Below are 24,496 nucleotides of genomic sequence, written 5' to 3'. Positions count from 1 at the left end.
TAGCCCAATACCACAATGGCACCTGGCAAAAAGTGGGAGTAACCATGCTAGAAGGATCCCACCATCTTACACATGGGTACTGAGATAATCAGGCATAAGGATTCATTCTTTGATTAGAACTTGTCCTAAGCTATCCTCATCCTTAAGGAAGAAGTAAAACAGTGGTATATCCTACTGATTTCTACGCTGGGCACATAGCCCTCTTTAAAATGATCTAGCTACGCAGATTACACTAAATGGCCCAGAATACTCCTTTAATGTAGAATATTCCTTCTTCGCAGGACTAAAGGGTGAGATATGAACTCTGCTTTGGGACGGGAACCTGCCACAAATATCATTGGCTGCTTTATAAAATCAAAATATTGTTATATACTACTACTGAGCCTCACAACTGGGGGTGATTAATAACTGGGCCTTTACTCCAGTTGAGAACTACCGGTCCATCTAGAGAGATCAGTTATCAGCACCAAACCATATCTACACCATACAATGATGGGCATCTCAGTTGGGGTACCACGCTGGTGGACGGCGTCCCCCCACTTATTTTACCGGGTGTACGCCGTCCCTCCTGCCAAACAGCTGGACTTCACTCTTTGGCCTCTCTGGGCCGAGGAGCGCGGCACCTTTCGTGACGTCACTTCCTGTCGTGACGTCACTTCCGGTACCAGCGTCCCCCCACTTCTTTTTTTACGACTTGTGCCCTGCCAGTAACACACATCTATGGGAAGGTTCGGAGAGGGACTTTCCATTACCAATCGTTTCCAGGAAAGGGTCATCTTAACACTGGCATATACCCTGGGGCCTGAGGGGATCAAGAGTTAGGAAAGACTGACAGAGGAGCTTGACGTGCAGCCAACAGAACAGAATTACTACTTACAGTTATGGAACTCACTGCTGAACCACAAGTCAGACGAGGAAGACTCACCAGAGGCCACATCATCGAAAATCAAGGCTTCTGGGGGACCGGATCCATAGAGGGAATTTTTTATCAGAAATACAGAACACTTACAATGTGCGGGAGACTCTACAGAAACTGAGAGGCAGGTGGGAAAGAAACTTGGGGACTGTTCAAGACAAGGGCTGGATGAAGAGCCATAGCCACCACAGGGAGGTGGCGTTAAAAGCCAACCTAAGACAGAGTGCTAAATAAGGTTTACTATAATAGAAACACACCCCATAAAACGAGACTTTCCTTTACAGTGGAAGCCCACAAGTGCAGATCCGAAGAGGGAACCTTCCTTCATCCCATCTGGACAAGTGATGTGACGCACGGTTTCTGGGCGGAGGTGGGGGACTTACTGTCCGGAAGGCTAGGGTAGGGGTTCCGACTGAAGCCCGATCTCGCTGCACTGGGTATTCAAAGAGATATAACTCGGCCTTAGTAGAAGTTGACACTGTATGCTGACACGTATGGTAGTGAAGAAGAACACAATGCGAGATTCAGAAACGCAGGCCAGCCCTCCCGGCGCTCAATGTATGAAGCAGTGAGAGTGATCTACGAGAGAAAGGGGTGTCCTTGGAAATTTCAAAAATATTTGGCGCCTCAAAATAGCATATTTTGGTGTAGAGCGCGATACGGGAGGGGAGCCCTGCGGGAGAGAAATGGTGGAAACTTCTACTGACTGAACTGCGCCCAGATATACTCAGGAATCAACAAAAGGGAACGATTGCAAAGTATACACCACTGCTAGTTGAGTGATGTGGGGGAGGTCCCAAAACCATGGGCAAGATACAACTTTTGGTAAGTTTGTGCTTACTTTCGCCAGCAAATGGATGACTGAAATGTATGGCTTCTGTGAAATCATCAAGGAATGATTTACTTACCTTTCGTAAAGTTCTTTCTGGTGTACGCATATCCGCATTATATATGTGGTAGTTATATAGCATGAACCTAGCCAAATGGATAATGGTTCAGCTACCACAGATTTCTTCCACTAACCTCCTTCCTTTCCAGGCACCCGGACTGTATATGGAAATGTTCAGCTGCTTAGCTACCAGCCGTCACCAGGTGGCACTGCTCGACTAAGCATTGGAATCTGGAAGGCGACCGATAGTGACAGATTATGTAAAGTACCATGGTACCAGTGACATCAGTTCCGATCTAGTTGCAGTGACAAAAAAACATTCAGAAACGTAGACGGGACCAAAACAGAGTAATAACAATCTAACAGTTCTCGCAGAAAAAAAGCATTAAACAAATAGAAACAACAAAACGTCCGCAAAAACGGGAGGCAACAGGAGGGTAAGCAAACTGCTGAAGCTGAAACATCCATCATAAAGAAGTTAAAGAAGGTAAGGGAGCGCCTGTTATTCTAATGTATGGGCGCCCCAGAGATTATTTACAAGAACCACACTCAACGCATCTATCCAGGTGGGGGCAGAGACATTTTAAGGCATGGGCAAAGTGGGCTCTGGCCCCGGGACCCTAGCCTTTCAGGAGGTCGCCGAAGAGCGGTCTCTGTTTTGCAGAGTCTTGCCCTGATGACCTTGAATAGTTCTTAAACAGATTGTTGCAAATCCCGTTTTCCTTTAATTTATTTTTAATTTGGCAAATGTGTGAGAGCCCATTACAAACATTTTGCAGATGTTGTTTATGTTTCATGCAACATCCAGTTTATTTTAGATCCAAACAAGGTCTCAGGTGTGCAAAATGGGAGGGTGTCACAGAGATTATTTGCAGTAATATAAGTGAGTTGCTGTTGTGTTACAATATTGAATACACAAGGCACTTGCACACTGTCAGTGACCTGGCCAAGGAGGGTACACGAAGGGGCTGAAACTGTATCATAAAGTCAAAGCTGATCCGAACAGGGGCCCCATAAATACGTTTGGGCCAGGGCCCTAAAAATCCTTAAGATGTCCCTGGTGGCGGGACGAGAAAAACATTACAACCAAAAATGAACGAAGAAAAACTATATCAAAATGGGAGCTGATCGTCTCCAGTGCTGAGCAACCACTGAGGACCAAGCAGCGCCTCACGGATCCTTTGCACAGGCACAACTGCTATGTTATAATTGTGGGGTACTTGTAAAGCGCACTGTTACTCTAACCGAGTGTCCTGGCGCTGCAGACCGCTGGGGAACCCGTCCTGGTTTTCCCTGTGAGATGGTCCCTTTCTGGGTATCTCCAGGGTGAAACCAGGCATCCCCGGCGTCTGTGGGGGGCCGTTGTAGAGATGAGGCAAGCTTAACGCCCAGAGTTACCGAGTGTGTTCCCTGGTTAGAGTAGGCACTGAGGCGAGAATTATCGAGTCCGTTGACCCCTGGTCCATGACCCTGCCGCGTCGGGAATTGAACCCTGGTCCCGGGCCGTTCTCTGCTTACAGGTCTGCCGCTTCTAACCAGTGAGCCACACCTCTCCACTAATGTTATGTTATTCTGATTTATAGAGCGCGCGTATACCCGTGGGTGTCTTGGCGCTGTGGACGGCGAGGGGGTGTGCACTGGCGGCTAGTACTGGAATAGCCAAGTCTTCAGGCCCTTCCTAAAGGTGATGAGAGTGGGGGCGTTTCTAAGTTCGAGAAGAAGAGCATTCCAAAGATGGGAGAAATAGAAGTGGAAACTGACAACTGTCAACTGTGTGCTTGAGAAGAACTTTACTATTTTACTTCCCTTCAAAGCACATGAGGAGTTTGTCATCAGTCCTAAAAGATGCAGTCTTTTTGAAGAAACAACAAAGTGCCCTCTTTTGGTCAAGCCCTATCAAGCCGCTCCACTTACCTCCTTTCACGGATGAGGCGGAGGATAAAAAGATACGGTCAAATGGAACCACACTGAGCCTCAGAAGGTCCGGTTTTCAAGCCCTGCTGACCGAGTCCAGAGCCCTCAAATAATGCAAGACTTGAACAGGGAAATCCGATTCAGAACCCTTGAAAACAGAAACACCTAGTGCAATGGAAATGTCCACAGCAACATCAAGCATTGGCAAGGGAGTCCCTCCTCTGAAATTCTCCTACCTACTGGCCAGTACAAGTCAGTCAAATATATTTTTATTGATTTATTTAAAAATCATAAAAGGATGGCAAAACCATCATAAAAAAGTGCTTTCAATGAACATTAAAAACAAGAGAGACAAAAAAGGTCTTAAAATCGTGACCACAATTAGAAGGCTAGCAGGTATAACAATACAAAAAAATAAAATAATAATAATAATAATAATAATAATATGGGCCAGCAGATTATTGAACCCGTTTGTTGCTTCGAACGTTCTGCGCCAGTGCTGAACGTTCGAAGAAACGGGTGCGGCCGTGTCGGCCAACGGACGTGCGCAGCACTGGCAAGGTAGTGCTCACGACGACCGTTGGCCGACAGCACCACTAGAGGGGTTAATAGCTGTTTGGCTGGAATCAATTTTGTTCAATTCCTTTGCTGCTATTTTCCAGAATTTTACGGCGCAACAGGACAGGGGGATTGCAAGCCCGCCGAGACACCTGATGACTGCTACTCTGCATGTTCTTATCTGTTCCTTCTTGAGAATCTCCCGAAGAATGGATTTTCGAGTTTTCAGTCGAAAAGGGCAAGTACATAGTAGGTATAGTAATGACTCCGCCCTATGACCGCAGAGGCGGCATTCCTTAGATGGCCATGTGCATTTCCATTTTGGTGTCAAGTCCTTTAAGGGGAATGATCCCATTCGTAGCATCATCAGCTGATGCTTTTTATGGTGGGAAAAGTGATCAAACAGATACTGTTGTGGCTTCAGCCTCTGTTAGCCCTGTATCACAGCCCAGGCGTGATTTTTTTTGCGGAAATCATTTTATCTGTTAGTAGAGAGATCCGCTTAATAGCATTGTTCACCACACTTCTGAATCCGGAATACGTTGCTGAGGTGAACCAGGCCTCCTCTAGTTGTAATGCCGACAAAGATTGCTTCAGGATTGTCGTAGTTGAATTGGCTAATCTTGCTTGGTTTTCTATCTCAACCCAACAGTGGTGGGCTAGGGTATTGTCTTCTGACACCCTCATCCTCCAATAATACTTTACTAAGGCACCTTGTCTGGCCAAGATCTGATTCTTGAGTCCGAATTCTAAACAAATCTGTTCCTGTGAGATGTGAAACGGTATTAAAAAGAGTCTTTTAAATAATGTAGATTGTGCTGTGTTTAATATTAGAGCGTCTTTAATATTCAGGATTTCCGAGCCATACGAGATGGAGGGTAGAAATTTTGCGGAGATCACTAGTAACAGGTGACCGGTAGAACAACTTATGAGCTTTTCCTCAAGATTTTCAAGGCAAATAATAGTTGTTTAGCTTTTGTGCATCCTTGTTCCACTTGTTGCTTGATGTTCAGCTTGCAATCTAGCTGGAAACCTAGATATTTATAAGAAGCTTCCCGGGCCAGTGGTTGCTCTCCTAATTTCCAAGAGAAAGTATGCCTTTTCAATATCTTATTATGTTTAGAAAAAACACATAACTTTTGTCTTTTAATGATTAATCGTGAGTTGGTTCAAGGTGGTATAGGCTCCTAATCCCGTAATCAATTTCTGCAAGCCAACAGGAGTTTGTGCTAACAACACAATGTCATATGCATATTGGAGGCATGGTGTCGGTATTTTGCCCAATTTTGGGGGGTCAGCTGTAATTAACTGGAGGCACTTGTCGAGATCAGAGGTATAAATTAAACAGACTAGGTGCTAAGATGCAACCTACTTTAGTCCATTTGTTGTAGTAATCTTACCAGTTACGCTGGACCCGTCTCCTTTCTTGATTTGGACCCACGTATTAGAGTAAAGATTAATGATGCATCCAGGAGCCTGGGAGGGACCCTTCAGGCTTGCATTTTTGCCCATAGAGTAACTCTTGAGACTTTGTCAAAAGCCTCTTTAAGATCTACAAAGCAGGCGTACATAGGCCTTGATTTTGCGAAGACTTGGTTGACTAGAAGGGTGACCGCAGAGATGTTCGTAAGGGTGCCCATCCCAGCCCGGAATCCAGTTTGCGTGTATGGTATTAAGTTTGTTCAGCTGACCCAAGCCTCTAATTCTACCAGAAGATTTGATGCATACATTTTTGCCTCCACATCTATCAGTGCAATCAACCTGTAACTGGAGGGATCAGAGCGGGAGCCCGACTTGTAGATTGGATTGAGAATGCTTCCTCTCCAAGACTCAGGGATCAGACTGCAGGCTGTAGCTTTAGAAAAGAAAGGAGTCAGGAGATGAGACCAAAATGGGGGGTCATGCATTTGGCAGGGCATTTGGTAATCCGTTCGGACCTGGGGTTCCCTCAGATTTTAGATTTTTTATGATTTTTTTAACTTGATTTTCTGAAAACAACACAAAATCCTCAGGGGATTCATGGGTCAAGATGTCGTTGACTTTACCTCCACCGCCAGCCCCCTTCCCTGTTGATGATCCACTGTTAGGGGACAGTGGAGGTGGTGTTTTGTTGTATAAAAGTTCAATATGGGCTCTCCAAGTGGCCTCCAATATATCCGAATTATGATGTCGATTCCGGCCATTGGTTAGTCAGTTGATTTGTTTCCAAAAGAGCTTGGAGTCCCTTAGTTTACAAGCAAGAAGAAGTTTTGTCCAAATGTGTTCTTGGTGCTCTTTTTTGGACAATTTTATGTCCTTTTTTAACTTTTTTCTTGTATTTGAAATTTGAAGCAGGAGTTCCTGGAGACGTTCTTGTCCTTGGGAATGTAGTTGTCTGAGGTACTTATTTAGTTGTTTTTGTTTCCTTAGGCTCTTGGTGAACCAGGGTGCCCCTTTTCGACTTCCTACTTGGTAGGCGTGAGCGTGCATGGACAATTTCTTGTTAATTTCATAAATAAAAGACTCCCAAGCTTTTATGGTCTGTGTTTCGGAGTTGGGTCTTTCCAAAAGACTAGTATATGTACCTGTGATGTCCTCGATGTTATCCTTGTTCCAGCAGAGACATTTTAGGTTGTAACATTGTGTTAAAGATGATAGTGCCTTTGCTTTCTCTGAAGTTGCAAAGGTTTTTAATAAAGTAAACGATTCCGCCCTGGCTTTTATTTGGAAATTCGCAATATACGGAAGAAGATTGTGATCCTTAAAAGTGTAATCATTGGTGGAGCGTGTTTTTTGTGTGGCCCTGGTGAATGATGCGGGTCGATCAGTCGAGTTCGACCATTGAGTACACACATTGAGAGACCTCTCAAGCGGGCTGCACATCTCTTACCAGATGTATCCTGTCGATTGAGGGCTCGTGTAACCACTGATTTGCCCTTGCTCCTTGTGTATTGTAAGTTCATATTGAAATCGCCCGACAGGATGATGTTAGCATCTGGATAGGCGAGTTTTAAGGTTGTTAATGAAGTTATTAATTGTTCGGTTCTTTGCATCTTTTATTTGGATGCGGGGTGAATATAGATGTTCAAAATTAGCAGGCTGTAAGACACCGAGACGTCAAGTTTGATGCACAACATCCAGAAACAGTCTAGATCTATAGCAGAAGAGTGCCTTGGGATTTCTGTTGAGATGAAAGTAGAGAGACCCCTTTTGCTCTTCCGAATTCTTTGAAACCAGTTATTGGCGATGGAATTTTCTGCAAAGATTCTTGAAAAAGGAGAATATTGTACTGTGTGATAAAATCCATGAAATTCGGGTCATCTAATTTTGAATGTAGGCCGTGCACATTCCATGAACAGATGTTACAACCTTGATATGCGTGTTGGGCTATTGGTGAAGTTATTCATGCCCTTCCCAAGGCAGTGCCTTCTGTGTGCGGTTCCCAAGGACCCGAAAATGTACTTGCTTCGAGGTGATCAAGGGTAATGGTAATTTTCCTGGTCAGGTACTCTTTACCCTTCATTTGGGTTTGATTATCCGGACTTTTTGCGCCTTTTGAAAGACTCACAGTAGAAGGTGGTGGTTGTAATAGACTTGGGTAACGAGGGCGGATTATCTTTTATAACTCGATTCCCCATTTGGTGAATGAGTCCTTCTGCTGCCAAATTTGTTCGATGAGCGTATTGTTGATGAATGTGGCTACTGTGGATTCTTGAGTGTTGGAACTCGGGTTTTGATTAAACTCGATACTTTCGATGTCATTGGTATTTATATGGCTTAGAAGTGGAAGCGCTTTAAATAGTTTAAGTAATACACTTCTATTAAGAAGGTCATGCGATCTCCTTGAGACGTATTTTGGATTGAAGACCAATGTTATAAACTAGGGGATCGTACTGCGACCCGTTGTCTAAAGTTTCTTCCGTTTCTTTTTTCACAGCCATGGGCAGTCGAAAGATCTGGGGTAACTCTTGGGATTCCGCAGAGTTTTTTGTGATTGGATTTCACCTCCCCTGTTTATTTGCAGGTCTCGACTTACATCTGTGCCAATTTCCTTGGCCAGAGTGACCGCATCCTGGTTTGTTTTCTTTATTGCCATCTTGGAACTCCTTGCTGTTATTTGTATAGCCTGAGTTTTTAAAATATGTTTTTCCTTCCTAACTACAGGTTTGAATAGGCTATACATTTTTTCTGGCGGGGTCTTTCACTTATATTGCGATTCAAGGTACTAGGCATGATGGACGTATTAAAGATTGTGGTCGATTGCTCCTTAGGAGTTAATGCTTCCGTGCTGTTTTGTGTTACATTGCCTTCTTGATAAATTCCGTTTTGAGCTGATAATGTCAAGGATGAGTCTTGAGCCTTACTTATTTGTTTGCGCTTTCTGGACTTTCTCAGTCGTTTTCGCTAAAGTTTTGATAGAAGCTTGGGTGCCCCTTAGTTGACTTGCAGGAGACCGATTATGTTCATCTTGAGAAGAGGAATCCAGGGCGCCTAAGTTATTGAGAACACTTGGTGGATTAAGTGTTGAAGTTGTTGGTGTAGTGAGTTTAATTGATGCGGAGGTAGACTCTATTTCGCTACTTTTTTGCCCCACAGAGGGGTTCTGGCATTCCAGATCTAGCTCCTTTGAGGCTAATTTTTCTTTCTTTATTGATGTTGCTTTTTCCTTCTCTATTGATTTTGCGGCCTTGATTAAAACTTCCCTGGTTGAACTCAATAGATTTGTTAATAGGGTTGGAACGGAGGCTAATTTATCAACTATTTGGGTGCAGTGACAGTGGCACATCTGAAAGGATGCTTCCCGATCACGCTGCACCTTCAGAATCATCTTATTAAAGCTATGGATGTTCGACCCCCTGGACATGAATTGCAAGAATATTTAAGAGGTCTACTTGTGTGTCGAGTTTATCTGCGTGGAGGGTCATCACTGTGCCGATTGTGTCCAATGTGCTTAGCAAGTGGGTCCAGGCTGAAGATGTTGATGTACAACTTTGGTCTGCTGAAAGTGAACTGGCACGATGTTCCTGATAGGGTGGTTGCCCTAAGGGTGGCTTACTCAAACTTCCTGAAGACCTGCTGCTGATACCTTATTTTGGTTGGGTGGTTGGTTTAGTCGTGTCAGGGAGGCAGATCCTGGAAGGTTTAGTTGGCGTGTCAGCGCGTCATTTGAGTTGACCTGGCAGGGATCCTGACGAAAGTGCTCTGCTATTTCCAGCATGTAGGAGAGTGACTCAGGGTCGACTTGGTTGTCGTTGCTTGGGTTTGCTCTCTACGGAATAACAGGGGATGGATCTGGCATGCCCAATGGACTCAAAGTGGTTGTGTTATACTGAAATACTGGATTACTTTCAATATAATCATCTTGGACGCTTTTATCGTTGCTACTGCTGTGTCCTGGTGGAGATTGTAGTTGTTGGGGCTGGCGGGGCAAATCCTGGTAAGATGGATGGTGGTGGATTAATGCATTGGTTGCCTGGAAATTTTTCTTTGATGGATCGCCAAAAGACAGGAAGCTTTAGGAGTTGATAACTGGGGGCATTGGATTTCTTGATTTTTATCGCCCGTGAGATCCAAACATGTGTGCCAGGAATCTTTCTTTTCCTTCCTTTCGACCTCACTATTAGTGTAACTTCTGTCCCATGGAAGGAGTGTATCGGTGTCTTTTTGTGAGGCTTTGTCATTGTTGGTGTGAATAATGGAGTTAATAGCTTTCATTACATGGCGAATCCGGTTTTCCTCTGTTCTTTTTATAGCAACCTTTAAAAAATCTGTTATCACTGCCTGTTTGCTGCTGTTCGGGCAGGAGTTGTGCCTATTGAGGGCCGTACGTGTTGCCGTTACCTTCTTACTTCCAACACACAAGGCTTGTAGGGCGGTCTCTTCAGGAATAATTTTTGAAGTTTCCAAGGTGCCTACCGCAGATTGTGAAGCATGTGTTGTAGGTCCACCCTCGGGCCGTACTTCTATTGCTTCTGTTGCTTCCATGCCCTCTATAGATGGCATGCCTGGGTCTGCCGAGGACATGCCAATAGAGTTATGCGTTTGGGCTATAATATTGATCAGGGCTCCTTCATTGTCCTCATCTTTGTCCTCATCTTTTTCGTTTTTGGCTGGTGCTTGCGGATGTTTGTCTTTTTTATCCCCTCCTCTTATTTTCCCTGACCGCATTTCTGGATTTTACCAGGTTTATTAAGACCCACCCTATGTCCAAACTGTGGCGCTTACCATGCACGGTATGGTTCAACTGATCACTAAGTCTGAGCCAGGACGCTGAGCTCTGGAGGTTTGTATGTCTGCGTGGCAAGCTGAGTTTTCTTGAGGACGGTTGTGGTGTAAGGATCCTTAAGTAGTTATTTTTGTAAGAATGAAGCTTTTAGGGAAAGGCAAAGTTGTAAAATATCTTCCCAGAGATATAGGATTAGCTTTTATTTCCCTTTTCAGCAGCTAAAGAGCAGCTGAAGTTCAAGTTTTGGGTAGGGGGTCGAGCAAGGAAAGCGGGGCGCACAGCAGTCATCGGCCGCACCTGGTCTTGTCAGGCTGTTCACACTCGCTGCGACTTGCCACTTACCACTTCCCTGCTTGATTGCTGAGGTGGTCTCCTAAAACGGCCCAGAACGGCCTCAGGCAGATCTGAGCCCAAATGCGCTACTGCTGTTGTTTTGGGCGTTTTGCGGCGTCCTCCATGGGATGAAATAAGATCCTTGCACTGTTTAGGGCTGTATGATGCTTCTGTATGAGCGCTGATGCTTGCCCCCTCAGCTGCCCTCCTGCAGTGCTCCTGTCTGCCGATAATGCGCCCCCACTTGTGTATAATGCGGCCCCCAGGGGAAGTAAAGGTCGCAGACCAGTCTTCCCCTGGGGAATTCGCGCGGGACCGGAAGGACAAGGTGGGGGGTGGGATTAGGAGGGTCAAGGGGAAGGGGTGGGATTAGGTGGCCATAAGGAGTCGGAAGAGGAGGAAACAGCCTCTTCCTAACTCCGGAGCACCACCGGGAGGGTCATGGAAACCTTTGTGGTCAGTAGGCTGGGGTTTAGGGCAGGGGGCGACTGGTCGATCGGCGGGGAGAGGGGTTCGTTTTATGGCTGCGGTTTGCGGTTTATAATGCGGTGCAGGTTAAGGTGGTTATGGGCTCTGGCACCCTGTCAGGGTCTGCGGTGCGGGCGGTGGAGAGGTTGCTGCTCATCGTTGATCGGGCGGGTGATGGGCCGGCCGGAGTCATCGGCGGGGGTCAGTGTAGGTCTTGTTGGTTGGGCGCCCGCTGTGATAAGTTTGTGGCCAGCGGGATGTGCACCCTGTTCTGGCGTCCGGCGGGAGTTTGGGCGGGGGGTCAGTAAGACCGGTTTTCAATGTTGCTGCTTGCGCGTGGTGTGATTCCTGTGCGGGGGGAGGGGGGCGCCGTCGCTAAGGCGCGAGTGGGCCGGCGCTTGGCGGGAGGTGGCCCGGGGGGCCCTTAACGGGCCACGTTTCTAGTGTGATGGCCGCTGGGAGGGGAGTGGCGCTGTCAACATGTGGGCTCTGGCTCCCTTGCCCGGTATTGTTGCTAGTTGGCTGCCCTTGGGTGTGGGATCGCGGAGCAGGGCCCCGCTGGTACATAGTTCCAGCACCTTAGTGAGGCCCGACGCGCGGGGGGGCGATCAGTTCACGGCGGCTTGCTCCGAATGGCTTGGGCCCCCTATCCCGGACCTGAACCCCGCGGGGGGGGGGAGGGGCGGAAGAGCTCGCGTCGGGGGCCTGTTAATGCAGCCCCGCCTGCATATAGTGTACACGTAGCCAGAGTGGTTGATTTAGGCCAGCATGACGCATGACACCTTCATAGGGTGGCGATGGCGGTTGTTGCAGGGGCTTTGTTGGGGTGCTGCGTGGGAGGGCCTAGGGGGGCGGTTGGGGTACACAGGTTAGGTTTGGGGCACTGGGGCATTAGTGTTGAGGGACCGCCAGCACGGTGTGAGGCCCGGTGGTGCTCGGCCCCCACCTGGTTGGAGCGACCTGGTTGGGGGGGGGGGGGGGGGGGGGGGGGAGAGAACCAGGACCGGATTGTTCCGGCAGAAGAGGATGCCAGCGGGGCGCACAACGGCCTCCAGATGCTGGCCCGAAGCAGTAGGGGGGTCCGCGGCGGCCTGCCCTCCATCGTGGGATCGCGCAGCTCAACCATTGCAGTGTTCTGAATTTATTTGAAACAATGACCAGTGTGTGACAGTTGACGTGCGGCATGGTGTCTGCTGTGGAGTGAAGGGAAGGGTGCGGACATGTGTGTGGGGTATGCGGTGTGCGTAGGGAGTGGGTTGAGTGAGTGCAGGATGCGGTACAGGAGGGTAGCCCGAGGGGTGGGGGGGGGGGGGGGGGGGTTCCAGGTAATTTGTTTGTTTGTGTTACTACAGGAGACAAGTACGGTAACACGCGTATGCGGGGACGGAAAATGCAGGAACGCCAGCGACTGGAAAGGAGAAGGAGGTCCTGGTTGGACTCTCAGGTACAGATCTCTGGATGGGGGCAACAAAGGGAGCTGCACGGACAAGAATCTACGGCTGGTTGGCCGGGGTGCATTGGGGGGGGCGGGGGAACAAGGGAGGCTGGGGTATGGTTTACGGTCAGGTGATGGGTAGGCTTAAGACTGGACTGGGGACTGACAAGGCACCGGGTGCTAGTTGGACTGTTAAGTAAAGGGGTTTTGTTGGTTTGGCATGGTTGAAATTCATTGCCAGGGGTCACGTAGCGTTTCTCAGAGCAAGGGGGGTGCTGGTGCGCCGACTGATGCAACACAGTAATGAGTGGATTAAGCGGCCTGACAGGTTGGGGGGGTTTGAGGAGGCGGGGGAGGCCAGCCGTTGGTCGAGGCCATGGGGTCCATGGCATTTTCATTGTCGTAAGGAGGTGGCCGGGAGGCCGGCGCAGAGGCAGGGTTGGTTCCGGGGACACTGAGGGTGGGTTTTGGATGGCTGCGTGGACGTGGATGACTGATACAGCTGCGGCATATACTGCAGACCGGCGTAGGAGTGGTAGGACGTGAGGCTTGCGCTATACGGAGATGGGGTTTTGCATGTGGTGCTGCCCCTGTTTGTTGAAGTACAGTTTTATGTGGAGCATGTGCGCAGGGCGGTGGGAGGAAGACTTTGGCACTGTGCTCTTCTCATGAGTTGCAGGAACTTGGAAGTGCATTAGTTTCACCCTGGAGGAGGTTTTTGCAGTGGGCAGCGTTGGGCAGCGGATGGATGGTTGACCGGCATTGTGGCTGAGGTGCTTTGGGATACATGCTGGGGGCGCCTGATTCACAAGCAACGCAATTTGGTGCTTTATGCTTTGTGGGATGGTTTGTCTGGGTGCCTGGAATTGGGGTAGTTTTAAGGGTTACGGTTGGAGGGGGGGGTGGCAATCTCCGCGGGCACTGAGATTATTTGCTTGTGATGTGCGGCATAGGACTGGGGGTGTTTGTTTTCGATGAAAGGAGGTGGGAGTTCATTTCTGTAGATCGTTGTTAGGTTTCATACGCAAAGGGGGCTGCCTACGGCGGACCACGTTCTTTGGGTGTTTTCGGGGGCCTTGGCAGAGTGGACAGGCGGAGGGCCCTGGGGGGGAGGGAGGAGCGGCTGCAGGTTTCAGGGTGGCGGGTGTCCGGCACAGTGTTTCTGGGTTGACGTGGCGACTGGACATTTGTCGACCGGGGGGCTAAGGGACAGAGTCCACACTTCATGCAAGACTAATTGTTCTTTCCTACTACAGGAGTTTGGAGTGGAGCAGGACCACAGGCGGTCGCCTGGTGGGGGTGGTCCCCCCCCCCCTTTTCTCCTGGGCATGGACCATCAGAAGAGGCGATTTAGCCAGTTGCCCAAGGGCTGTACGAGGATGTAGGAGTATCGGGGACGTATTGGAGGGATTGGGTTTGGATGCTGACGGTGTGTCTGTGGAATGAGGAGTCGCCCAAGCCGACGTTTCAGGCGGTAGACAGATGTATGCTGGGAGGGCTTGGTTTTGGTTGTTCATGATGGGGCACAGAGTGGGACATGGTGCGAGGAAGCAGATGATTGTGGCAATCAGGTCGCTGTGATGACTTTAAGCTTCGCAGCGGTATAAGTCGATGGCGAAGGTACAGGTTGGGGTAGTGAATTACGGGGGGGGGGAACGGGACACCTGCAGGGGATGGGTCGGTCCGTCCATACGTGTTACTAGTGTAATCGGAAGTGGGTCATAGTGGGGATGGTCGTACACCGCAAGGGGGCCCTGGGCATAATCAAAGTTTGGCCTAAGTAGTTCTGACCGGTCTACACGGGAGGTGGGCGGGTCGTTCAAAGCAAAAGGGGGGCAAGTGCCACGAACCGAGTTTCTGCCTGATCTAATCTTATATGTCTACTACGGTGGCGAGCAGGAGGGTGGATGGTTGTCCATCCTGGAGGGGACACATGGTGCTAATACTGGTTTGGGGCCCCAGCATCCTATCTATCTACATTGAAGGCAAGCAAAGGTTGGATGGGTATTCACAGATGAAGGGGCTCTCGTCAAGAAGTGGAGTTTGGGCACAGAATTTTCCGTTATACTGGTGGCATGCAAAAAGGTGGACGGTCGTTCACCGCAAAGGGGGCGCTTGGCACAGGCTGGGATGGGAAACAAGAAGGCTGTATGGTACACGGGTTGCTGCCATGTGCGGTGGATGGTTGTTCAACATGGAAGGGGTGCTTGTCACATGCGGATTTGGTCCTGCAGCAATTTTCTGATGCGCGGAATATAGACAAAGGCTGGATGGTCGTCCACCATGAAAGGGGGCTCCTGGCATGAGCAAAGTGTCGGTCGCGTTGAATCATATGAGTTTACAGTGGAGGTCGACGGGAAGGTGGAGGGCCGTTCACCAAAACAAGAGGGGATTTGGCACTAACGAGGTTTGGCCTGAGTATCCTTCTGTTTCAATTCGGATGAGTACATGGGTGGATGGTCATTCGACACGTGGGGTGCGCTGGTAACGCACAAAGTTTTGGCTCATTCAAATTTTGTTTTCCAAGGGAGGCGAGCTATAGGGTGGATGGTCGTTCACCTGAATGGGGAGCTTGACATGAGCCAGGTTTCGGAGCCAGGTTCGGGCCCAGGGATCCTATCGGTTTCAATTTGGATGAGTAGAGGGGAGGATGGTCATTCACCGCATGGGGGTCCGCTTGTGACGCACTAAGTTTCGGCCCAGTTCCATTTGTTTCCATTGGAGGCAAGCGATAGGGGGCGCTTGACATGAGCGAGGTTTTTGCTCCAAGACTCCTACTGTTTTAATTTGGACGAGCAAATGGGTGGATGGTCATTCACCGCATGGGGTTGAGCGAGGTTTTGGTCCAAGGATCCTATCTGTGACAAGGTGGATGTGCAAATGGGTGGATGGTCATTCACCACGTGGGGGTTTGCGCTTGTAGCGCACAGAGTTTCGACCTATTCAAAAAATGTTGTTTTCCAATGAAGGCGAGCTATAGGGTGGATGGTCGTTCATCCGAATGGGGCGCTTGACATGAGCAGAGTTTCTGGTCCGAGGGTCCTAGTTGTTTCGATTGGGGGGAGCATAAGGATGGATGGTCGTTCACAGAGGAGGGGGTGCTTTTTGCAGACGGAGTTTGGCCTGTGAATTTTCTGTTACACTGGCTGCAAGCAAAGGGTGGACGGTCGTTCACCAGGAGGGGGACATTTGTCGCAATCAATGTTGGTCAGAAATCCTATTTATCTACTTGAGGTGCAGGAACGGTGGTGGATGGTCGTTCACCATGGGGGGGGCACCTTTTCAAGGGCACAGAATGGCCCACATTCCGTGCTTTATTTACGCGGGACATCATAATGGTTGGTGGATGGTCGTTCACCTTAGAAAGGCTGGTAGCTTCCCGATAACTGACTGGGCCCGACGTAATGTGCTTGGTAAAATATGGGGCACGGATACAGGTGGTGGATGGTCATTCACCGACAAAGGGGGACTCATGGCACTGACATGGTTTGGCCCGACGAAGGTCGGATTACACGGCTTGCACACAAAGTGGCTTGGTCTTTTACAGCAAAAGGGGGGCATCTTTCCTGGTCGGGGATTGCCTCGAATGGGTTATTTGTGTGCCAGAGACGCGCAATAGGGTGGTGGCTGGTCAGCCACCGGACGCCACAGGGTGGCGGGAGCATTCAATGCACACGGGGGTGGGGCAGGGAACCGCCCTCCGGGGGTTCCCTGGGTGGTGGTTCTTTGGAGGGGTGGTGAGTCACATACGGGCGGATCCACCCCTCGGGGGGAGAACGGTACACGGGTGACTGATAGCGGGGCGCGGGAGGCAATGAAGGAAATTCAACAGAGGATGCGCGGAGGGCAAGTGAAGGTGAGAATGGGTAGTGGAAGGAGGTCACCGAGCGAATGGGGAAGAGTCAAACAGGTGAGATGGTTTGAGAAGGAGGAATGGAGTGAGTCGGAAGGAGATGGGGAGAGTATATTTATTTAATTGCATTTATGTACTATGTAATAAAGTTTAATGGATTGCAACCTTGTCCTAATAAAATGGCCTTTTACACTTCAAGTAACAGCGTGGAGTGTGGTTCTTGCGCGAATTGCGTGGGGCAGCAAGCTAGGAGTCTGAAGCTGCCGAGCCAAAAGCAGCCAGCGTCTTCATCGCACGCCCACATGATCAGCGTAAAGACACAGACCCGGACACAGAACTGGAACTAGAGTCACAGCATGAGACTAGCCCCACGATGTCCCCCTATGTTAGGGGAGTCTCCGTGGGGTCTCCAATGTGCAGCGAGGTTCTGGAAATGCTGGCAAGTACTGGCACGGCCGCTTTGCTGTTTTGCTGCTCGCTCGCTGCTCGCTGATTAGCTGCTCAAGTCCAAGCCACACCAGCCGATCGGGGGGGGGGGAGCTATGGCAGCACCTGAGCGGCCCTTGAGAGGCACTCGGACGCTCTCAATCTCGCCCCCGCGCCTCTCTACTCCTCGCCTCACTGGTACGGCACTAGCTCGGCAGCGTGGCGTGCAAGTTCGGCAAACTGGAAAACACGGACCAGCAATGTGAAAGACACACACTGGCCGGTACAAAATGCAAACAATTTCCCAGCCTTGCTGTAGAAAGTCCACAAAAACCTACTTGTCCGGATAGAACATCTCGTTTGCGTTGGCCACCAAGCTCTGAACCTACACATTGCGCATGAGGAAGAAATTACCCTACGGAGTAACAGAGCAAGTACTATCACAGACTCAAAAGATCAATGTAAAGATTCAATTCCTGCCTGTACCAGATTATATTTTTGAAAAATTCATCCAGATGAGCACGCAACAGTGAAGAGATGCATCTGTAACTATTGACATCTGATGAAGCAGGGATCTGAATCAATAAACCACTTCTGTATTGGATCGATTGACCTGCCCACCAAAGTAGTGGATGAAAGACAGAGGATAAAGAATTACCACATCCTTTAGATAACTGGAAAATGGATTCCACTGCTACAACACTGTCGCTGTTAACTGAAGATGAGCAAGGAAATCAAGAAAATGCACAGCGTGATGAGGCCTTGCAGACGAAGCACATCCCAGGCAGGCTGATGGCAAGGTCTTATAAAAACCAGTGACCATCTGAGAGATGTCAAGCAAGTCTGATCTGAGATGAGAAAGCTGTGAGCTGAACAGTATCCAGAATCAACAGTGCTGAGAGGGGGCAAGATCCTATTTTTTACATTAATAGAAAACAGTATGTTATTCACAAATATTAATGCGTTAGAGATTTTAGGCCAGAGAAATCTGAGAAGGAGTCCTCAGTGCCGATCATCAAGATCATGACGTGAAGAAAAATGCCCTGTCGAAGTAGAAACACTATAACTGGCATTACATTGGTGAAGACTCTCAGATCCTCTAGGAGCAGATGATAAACCGAACAGGAGCACCTGGAACTGAATATGCAGATTAGTCACTGTAAACCACCCATATTTCCTGTAAATCTCCTTTATTGGCACCAGGAATTAAGCATCCTTCTGATCTAAAAAAAAAAACAATCCAATCCTGGAGAAAGTGAGCAACTTAAAGCTAAGGAAGTCCGCCCACCACGCTAGTAGTAACGGGACCGCCCGCCTGCCATGCGGCGGTCCCGCCACCCTAATTATGATGCAACCACCACCGCGGCAGTCGCATCTGGCATTTTAACATTGCAGCGGGTGCTGCAGGCTGCAGCACCCGCTGCAATGGTAAAATGTCATGTTGTGCATTCCCATGCACAACCTGGCAGGGACCGCGTGGTGCCTTTAACTTGTGCATTGCAATGTAGAGAGGTACCGTGGGTACCCCCCAAGTGCAACCGCCAAACCCCCGTGGTCCCACAACAGGCCCCCAAAGCCAATCCCTCCAGCCTTTCCATGGTGGCATCACCCCCATCGACAGCGCAGTGCGTCCGTGATTGCAGCCCTATGTCGGGGAGAAAAGGGGGTCTCATGTACTCCCCAGACATCCCCTTTCAGGTGGGTGCAATTACTCACTGCACCCGCGTGCAAGGGGATTCCTAATCCCCTTTAAAAGTCAGGTGGGTACCGCGTGCACTGTGAAAACATGGAGCAGCTTCGAAGCAGGCGCTCCGTTTTTCACATGAATGCGCTGCCCCAAGGCACCACAAGTTCGTGGCTGCCCTGGGGGGCATGTATTTCACCCAAATTTTCTTTGATTGCAGCAGGCACACATTTTAAAATGCGCATTTCTGGGGAGGTCCATACACCCTTTTTCCACCCCGCTAGAGGGCTGCAATTAGGGTGCACACTGACTAAAAGGTGCCCCCCTTGAGAGCTTCTTTGCCTCTGAATCTGTAATATGGCACGGGATCAGAGGCAAAGGGATTACCTTACATGCAAATGAGAGAACGTGCTCTTGAGGAAGCGCTGGCGCTGAATGTGCGCCAATGCTTTCAGTTTTACAGAAGGGGAAGCACACGCGTCCGCAGCCTCTTCTGTAACACCATAGTGCCCTGGAGCGCTCAAAGCAAGCGCAAACACCCACTGCACCCCAGGGGCACTTTTATAATACAGCCCCTGATATGCATAATTTATGCTTTCCATTTTGGAAGACCATCATGTTTGATCCCATACAGATGTTAAGAATCGGAAAATGAAGACAGAAGCCCGCACTCTCAGAGATGTATGCTTAACCCCTTCACTGCGGCGGCTATTCCGCCGCAGTGCTAAGGGAGCGGGGCGGCCGCGCGGCGGCTGCATGCTGGTGACGGAACCGCTCCGTCATCAGCCGCGTTGGGCTGTGCTCATGACGGAGCGGTTCCGTCATGGCCCGCCCGCTCAATAGAACGCCCAGCGCATGCGCGGAATCCGCGCTGCGCAGGCGCGGCGGCAGGGCCATGACGGAACCGCTCCGTCATCAGCACAGTGCCACCGCAGCTGATGACGGAGCGGTTCCGTCATCAGCATACAAAGGGTTAAAAGAAAGGGGAGTATTACCTGTACATGATCATTAGGCTGTGGGGTTTTAGGTTTTTACCTATAATAACTGATAAAACCCCACTGAAAGAAAAATAGCCCTCACCGGTGAAAATATATAAACACTGAAAAAACACCTGCACGACCACAAACTAAATGCCATTCAAAGAAAGGAAAAAGAAAGTGAAAGAGTCATTTTGTTCTTACTGAAGGGGTCAATAAAGTGTAACTTTGTTATACAAGCTAGCAGTAAGAAAGACTGGCAAACATTATTCTGCTTGAGTTTTGTTCTTTAGGGATGCCACTAGAATATTGTTTCTTCTTTCTTTTACTTTTTTCAGTTTTATGGCCTTTGGTCTAAAGATGCAAGGTTTAGTTTCACGTTTTAGGTTTAGTTTAATTATTTTATAAACTGCAGAGAATCAGGACATATCAAACTCACATATGATATTTTGGCTGCATTTGATTCTTTCACTGATCGGTAAAATGGCTAGTTTCATAAAAATCTTTCCTAATATGTGTCATCACATTTACCCACAGAGAATGGGTAAAAACCCTTAATACATCAGACCATGGTTTCTGGTGGGTCAGTATTGATAGTAGGTGAATTGCCAACACCTCAGGCTTTAAACATTAAATGCAAGGTATAGTGACAAATATATATATATATCACCAAGCATCTCGGATAGTGGTGAAAACGTGACACCAGACTTTTGGAAAACATGGAATGCAGTGTCACTTGTTATGCTCTGCAAAAAAGGTTATTTCCAAGTTCAACAAAGATTGGAGTGATATTGCTTGTATTTGTAGTTATTCAGCTACGTATATAAAAAATTTGTGTGATGACCTGTCAAAATTGATACCCAAGCTGAAGTGATTATCTGTAGGAGATCCTTGCCACTTGTTAGATGGTATGCTGAAAGGATCTTTACAATCTTCTGAGTTAATGAGGGATGCTATTGACTTTTTAGTCCATTCTGGTGCACTGTTTTCTTATGCCCAGGAACTAAAATGCAAATATTTATCATTTCGTGCTTTATGTGGCATCAAAGAAAGAGTCATCCCACTTTGTCCCTTAGTTGACGGTTCTCAGCCCAAGGGGCTATGAATGCTGAAAGGGCCTTTTCACAGAAGTTTACATGGGAAGGAAAGCACGAGCGCACATGACCAAAGACTCACTGAAGAAGTATTGAATGGTGTACTACAATAAGATTAATTTGCAAAAATCTCTATGGACCTCATATACACTATACGTACACTGTCTATATACCATGTTCTTTCAGTGCAGAAAGCAAGCAATGATAAAAGCAAAACGTTCCATAAACACCGGAAAAACACTTTTTCTTTTGTTTTTAGTGGCGTGAAAATGTGTAACCACTGATAACAACTGTTTTTTAAGATATTGAAAACACTGAAAAAACCCCACCAGAATTTACCAAAAATAGAAACTGAAAACAGGACAGCCTAATGATCATGTACAAGGAGGGTTTTCTACCAGCAGCTTGTTCATTGTTTATTGCCAAAAACAGCGAGATCATCTACATTACTACTTTCAGAAAACATCTATTAAAGGGCAAAGAGGGAACGTAGCACTTGACAACACTTGCAAAACCCTGAGACAACAATAGCCAATAACCACTGAGTCAGATACTCTGTCCCAGTGTATAACGGCCCACCGGATGAACACATTTTGCACCGACTTCCACCAATGCAGGGTGGAACTTTTGAAGAATCTTGAAAGCTTTTCCAAATACTTCACTCACAAACACCAAGACTCTGAACAAGTAGTGGCAAGAGTTAAAAATAAATAAATACAAGAAATGCATTGATGCCCATTATTTGTTAATATAGGAGAGTGGCCTGACAGAGAAGTCAAGACTCATACTGGACATGAAGGCAGTAAACAAACAGATAGTGACACTGTCAACTCGATTTTTCTCTGAGCCAGGGATTGGTTCTAACAGATTTACTTGTTCAGTGCTGTATTACGTCGTTTAAGACGCCCGCCTTTACTTATCCTTTTGGTAAGATGTCTGTATTCAAACTTGTGTTGGTAGATTTTTAATAAATCACAAGTGAATCACTTTCAGCACATTTCACCTTTTCTATTATGTTGAGACACAACAAAAAAAATACTTGTCATGATAAGGTGACTGCTGGTTTATACATTGTGTATTTGATACACCCCTTATCTTGGTTGATTTGCAAAGGTTCTCATGAATACTAGAGTTTTCAGAGTACCAGCGTGTATTTTTTGGTTCCATTCATACATGTAATTACCCAGATCACCCTTTGGGTAGTTTGGTTGGCCCTGTTCTTTTTACAATGGCCTACTATATCAGAAAAAAATTGTGATATAGTCTGGAGCACAGAACAGGTTCAAGTGAGACCTATCTGTCTGCAACTGTTCATTACCAATAATCAAACAGAGAAACAGATACAAATCTAAGTCCCAGTATATCTGGTGATATTTATTATCTCCCAAAAAGCACAGGATTGGGGGTGAATTGTTTGCACATATCTTACCTTGAAATCGAATGAAATGGTGTCAATTGAGACTACAGATTTCCTCGCAAAGTTCTGCAGGGTGCCCGTAAGGAAGGCCTGTGGGAAGAAGAAGCCACTGATCCAGAACACTGGTGGGATACCCTCTGCAATCCAAGTCTTCAGAAAGTCGATCCTCTGCAACAGGTCCATTACCCAAGAGGCCAAAGGCTTCAATGATGGATACGCCTGGGAGGGAAGCAATAGAACAATTATGGCAGGTCCCCAAAATGACCTCTTTGCCATCAGGTGATCCACCACTTTCTACAACATTAGGATCCAATAACATGTTTAACCTAAATAAGCTTCAGACATCTTCCACTGATGCAAAGCACCATAAACAGGGTCACTTCACCTACATTAAGCTTACCTATCCTTCCTGTGCACAGAGCCCGCTGTTCATAAACGGCACAAGAAACAGTCACAGAGGTTATCCACTTACACACAGCCCATGGCATCTTTTGCACACAGACATCCTGAGGCATCTTTAATTTAGCCAAGGTTCCATGCTTATGACATGAGTAAAGAGCCTCTGTTACTATCCACTTCCTGGTCTCACGCACCCTAATCCAACGCAAAGGCACACTTAACCTTGCTTGCTGCAAGTTGCTATAAATCATTGATAGTTCATAAACCCAAGAAAGTACATATGGCGTGGTAATCAGAGATGAAGATTTCTAGAAGTAAATAAGTCACTATGGGCTTGATTTAGATTTTGGTGGATTGGGTCCCACTGTCAATTTTTCGATGGTCTACCCACCCACTGAATTAGCGGTCTGCCCGCTGTATTTACATATTGTCAGGTATATGGCTGAAAGACCGCCCGAGTCCTGCCAGCTCTGCCAGAATCGTCCTCCTTTGTCAATGGTGCCATAGGCAAAAGTGGCTTTCAGAGGGAGTCCCGCCATGAAACTGCTGAGCCAATTATGATGTGCCTTTCTGTCGCAGCAACTGTGGTGGGAACATCAGCATACTCGAGTTGGCAGAATTGATGAAAGAGGTAAAACAAAATGTGGGTTCCCACTTCTGTTTCCATCTTGAACCTCACTGTCAAGGTCCTCCCTGTGCAGCTACTACTTGACCTTGACACTAAGCCACCCGCTGTCGCCAGCATCTGTGGTTGTACATTCAACAGTGTGTGTATGTTGTTGATGTGCAATGTTATATGTTCATAACAAGAGCATTACACATTACCTACATTTATATATTGACAGACCCACAACATATATGTGTAGTGAGATAATGATGAGTAGCACTAACCTGTCTCTACACCCCCATGGCCTCACTCCGTCAGGACTCCACCGCCAGGACATCGCCAGCACAATGGGAATATCTAAATTGGCTCGGTGCAATCCCGCTGGCCTGAGGGCGATGGAGTACTGTTAGCCAGCAGTGAATACCACTGACACGGCGGACCACAGTCTGTTGATGCCACATCTAAATAAGGCAGTCAGAATGCCGTCAGCTTGACAGATTACTTGGAACCGCCTCTGCGGCGGGGGACGACAGTAATTCTGCTAAGATATAAATCAGGACTTATGTCCCTTTCACATTGCAGTAACCCTAACAGTCAGGTAAGGATAAAAAAACTGAGGAGATAAGCTCCCGCCCACATAGCGTGTCTTGCTTTGTCATCATCCATTACTATCCTAATAGTCAGTTTGGTTCCTCAGTAGGGGATGTCTATATATTTGGATGCTGGTTGATAGACACAGTGGAAAAGACTATCAGCTAGATTCATCAAGCTAAATTGCGCTTGCAAAGGGCCAGATTCTGAGATTCATCATCCCAAATGCAAAAATCGCTATTTGCGAAATCGCATATTTGCGAGGAATTGGATTTAAGGAATCTCTATTAGAGATTCCTTAAATATAATTCATTAACCAATTTGAAATTGCGAATTCGCAATATTAGGCCGCTATTTACCACGAAGTCTGACTTCGTGGTAAATAGCGAAAAATTAGAACAAGCATTTACAATGCAACGGTCTCGGCATTGCAAAAGTTAGAGCTATTAGCATTGTAAATGAACGCGACTTTAAGGTCTTCACATTGTAAATGACAAAGTCTTTTATTTATGTTTTAAAAACAAAAACATAAATAAAAGTCATTGTCATTTACAATGCCAATAGCTCAAAGTCGCGTAATGTGTATGGCAAACTACAGTAGCCTCCTGACGAGTGCACTTTCACTTAATTTTTTACAAATGAAAGCCCTACCACTTTTATTTTTACAAATTAAGCACGGGTGGTTTCCGTGTGTGCATGGGAGTGGTGGTGTCCGTGTGTGCATGGGAGT

The 24,496-nt window shown here is 47.5% G+C and overlaps 1 protein-coding gene across 1 annotated transcript in view; it reads right to left on the bottom strand.

The window, feature by feature from the left end:
- Positions 1 to 24,496, bottom strand: part of LOC147668342 (dynein axonemal heavy chain 1-like) — a gene marked incomplete at its 5' end in the record, with an annotated part of 387,636 nt that overhangs the window by 79,597 nt on the left and 283,543 nt on the right. Inside the window, one exon of the mRNA XM_086948583.1 lies at positions 22,182 to 22,388. Within this exon, the coding sequence (XP_086804709.1) occupies positions 22,182 to 22,388 (207 nt within the window). The remainder of the gene's footprint in view (positions 1 to 22,181; positions 22,389 to 24,496) is intronic.

The sequence above is a fragment of the Lissotriton vulgaris genome, unplaced genomic scaffold, assembly GCF_964263255.1.
Source record: "Lissotriton vulgaris unplaced genomic scaffold, aLisVul1.2 SCAFFOLD_719, whole genome shotgun sequence".
NCBI classification, from domain to species: Eukaryota; Metazoa; Chordata; class Amphibia; order Caudata; family Salamandridae; genus Lissotriton; species Lissotriton vulgaris.
This window is presented reverse-complemented; position numbering and strand designations above follow the sequence as displayed.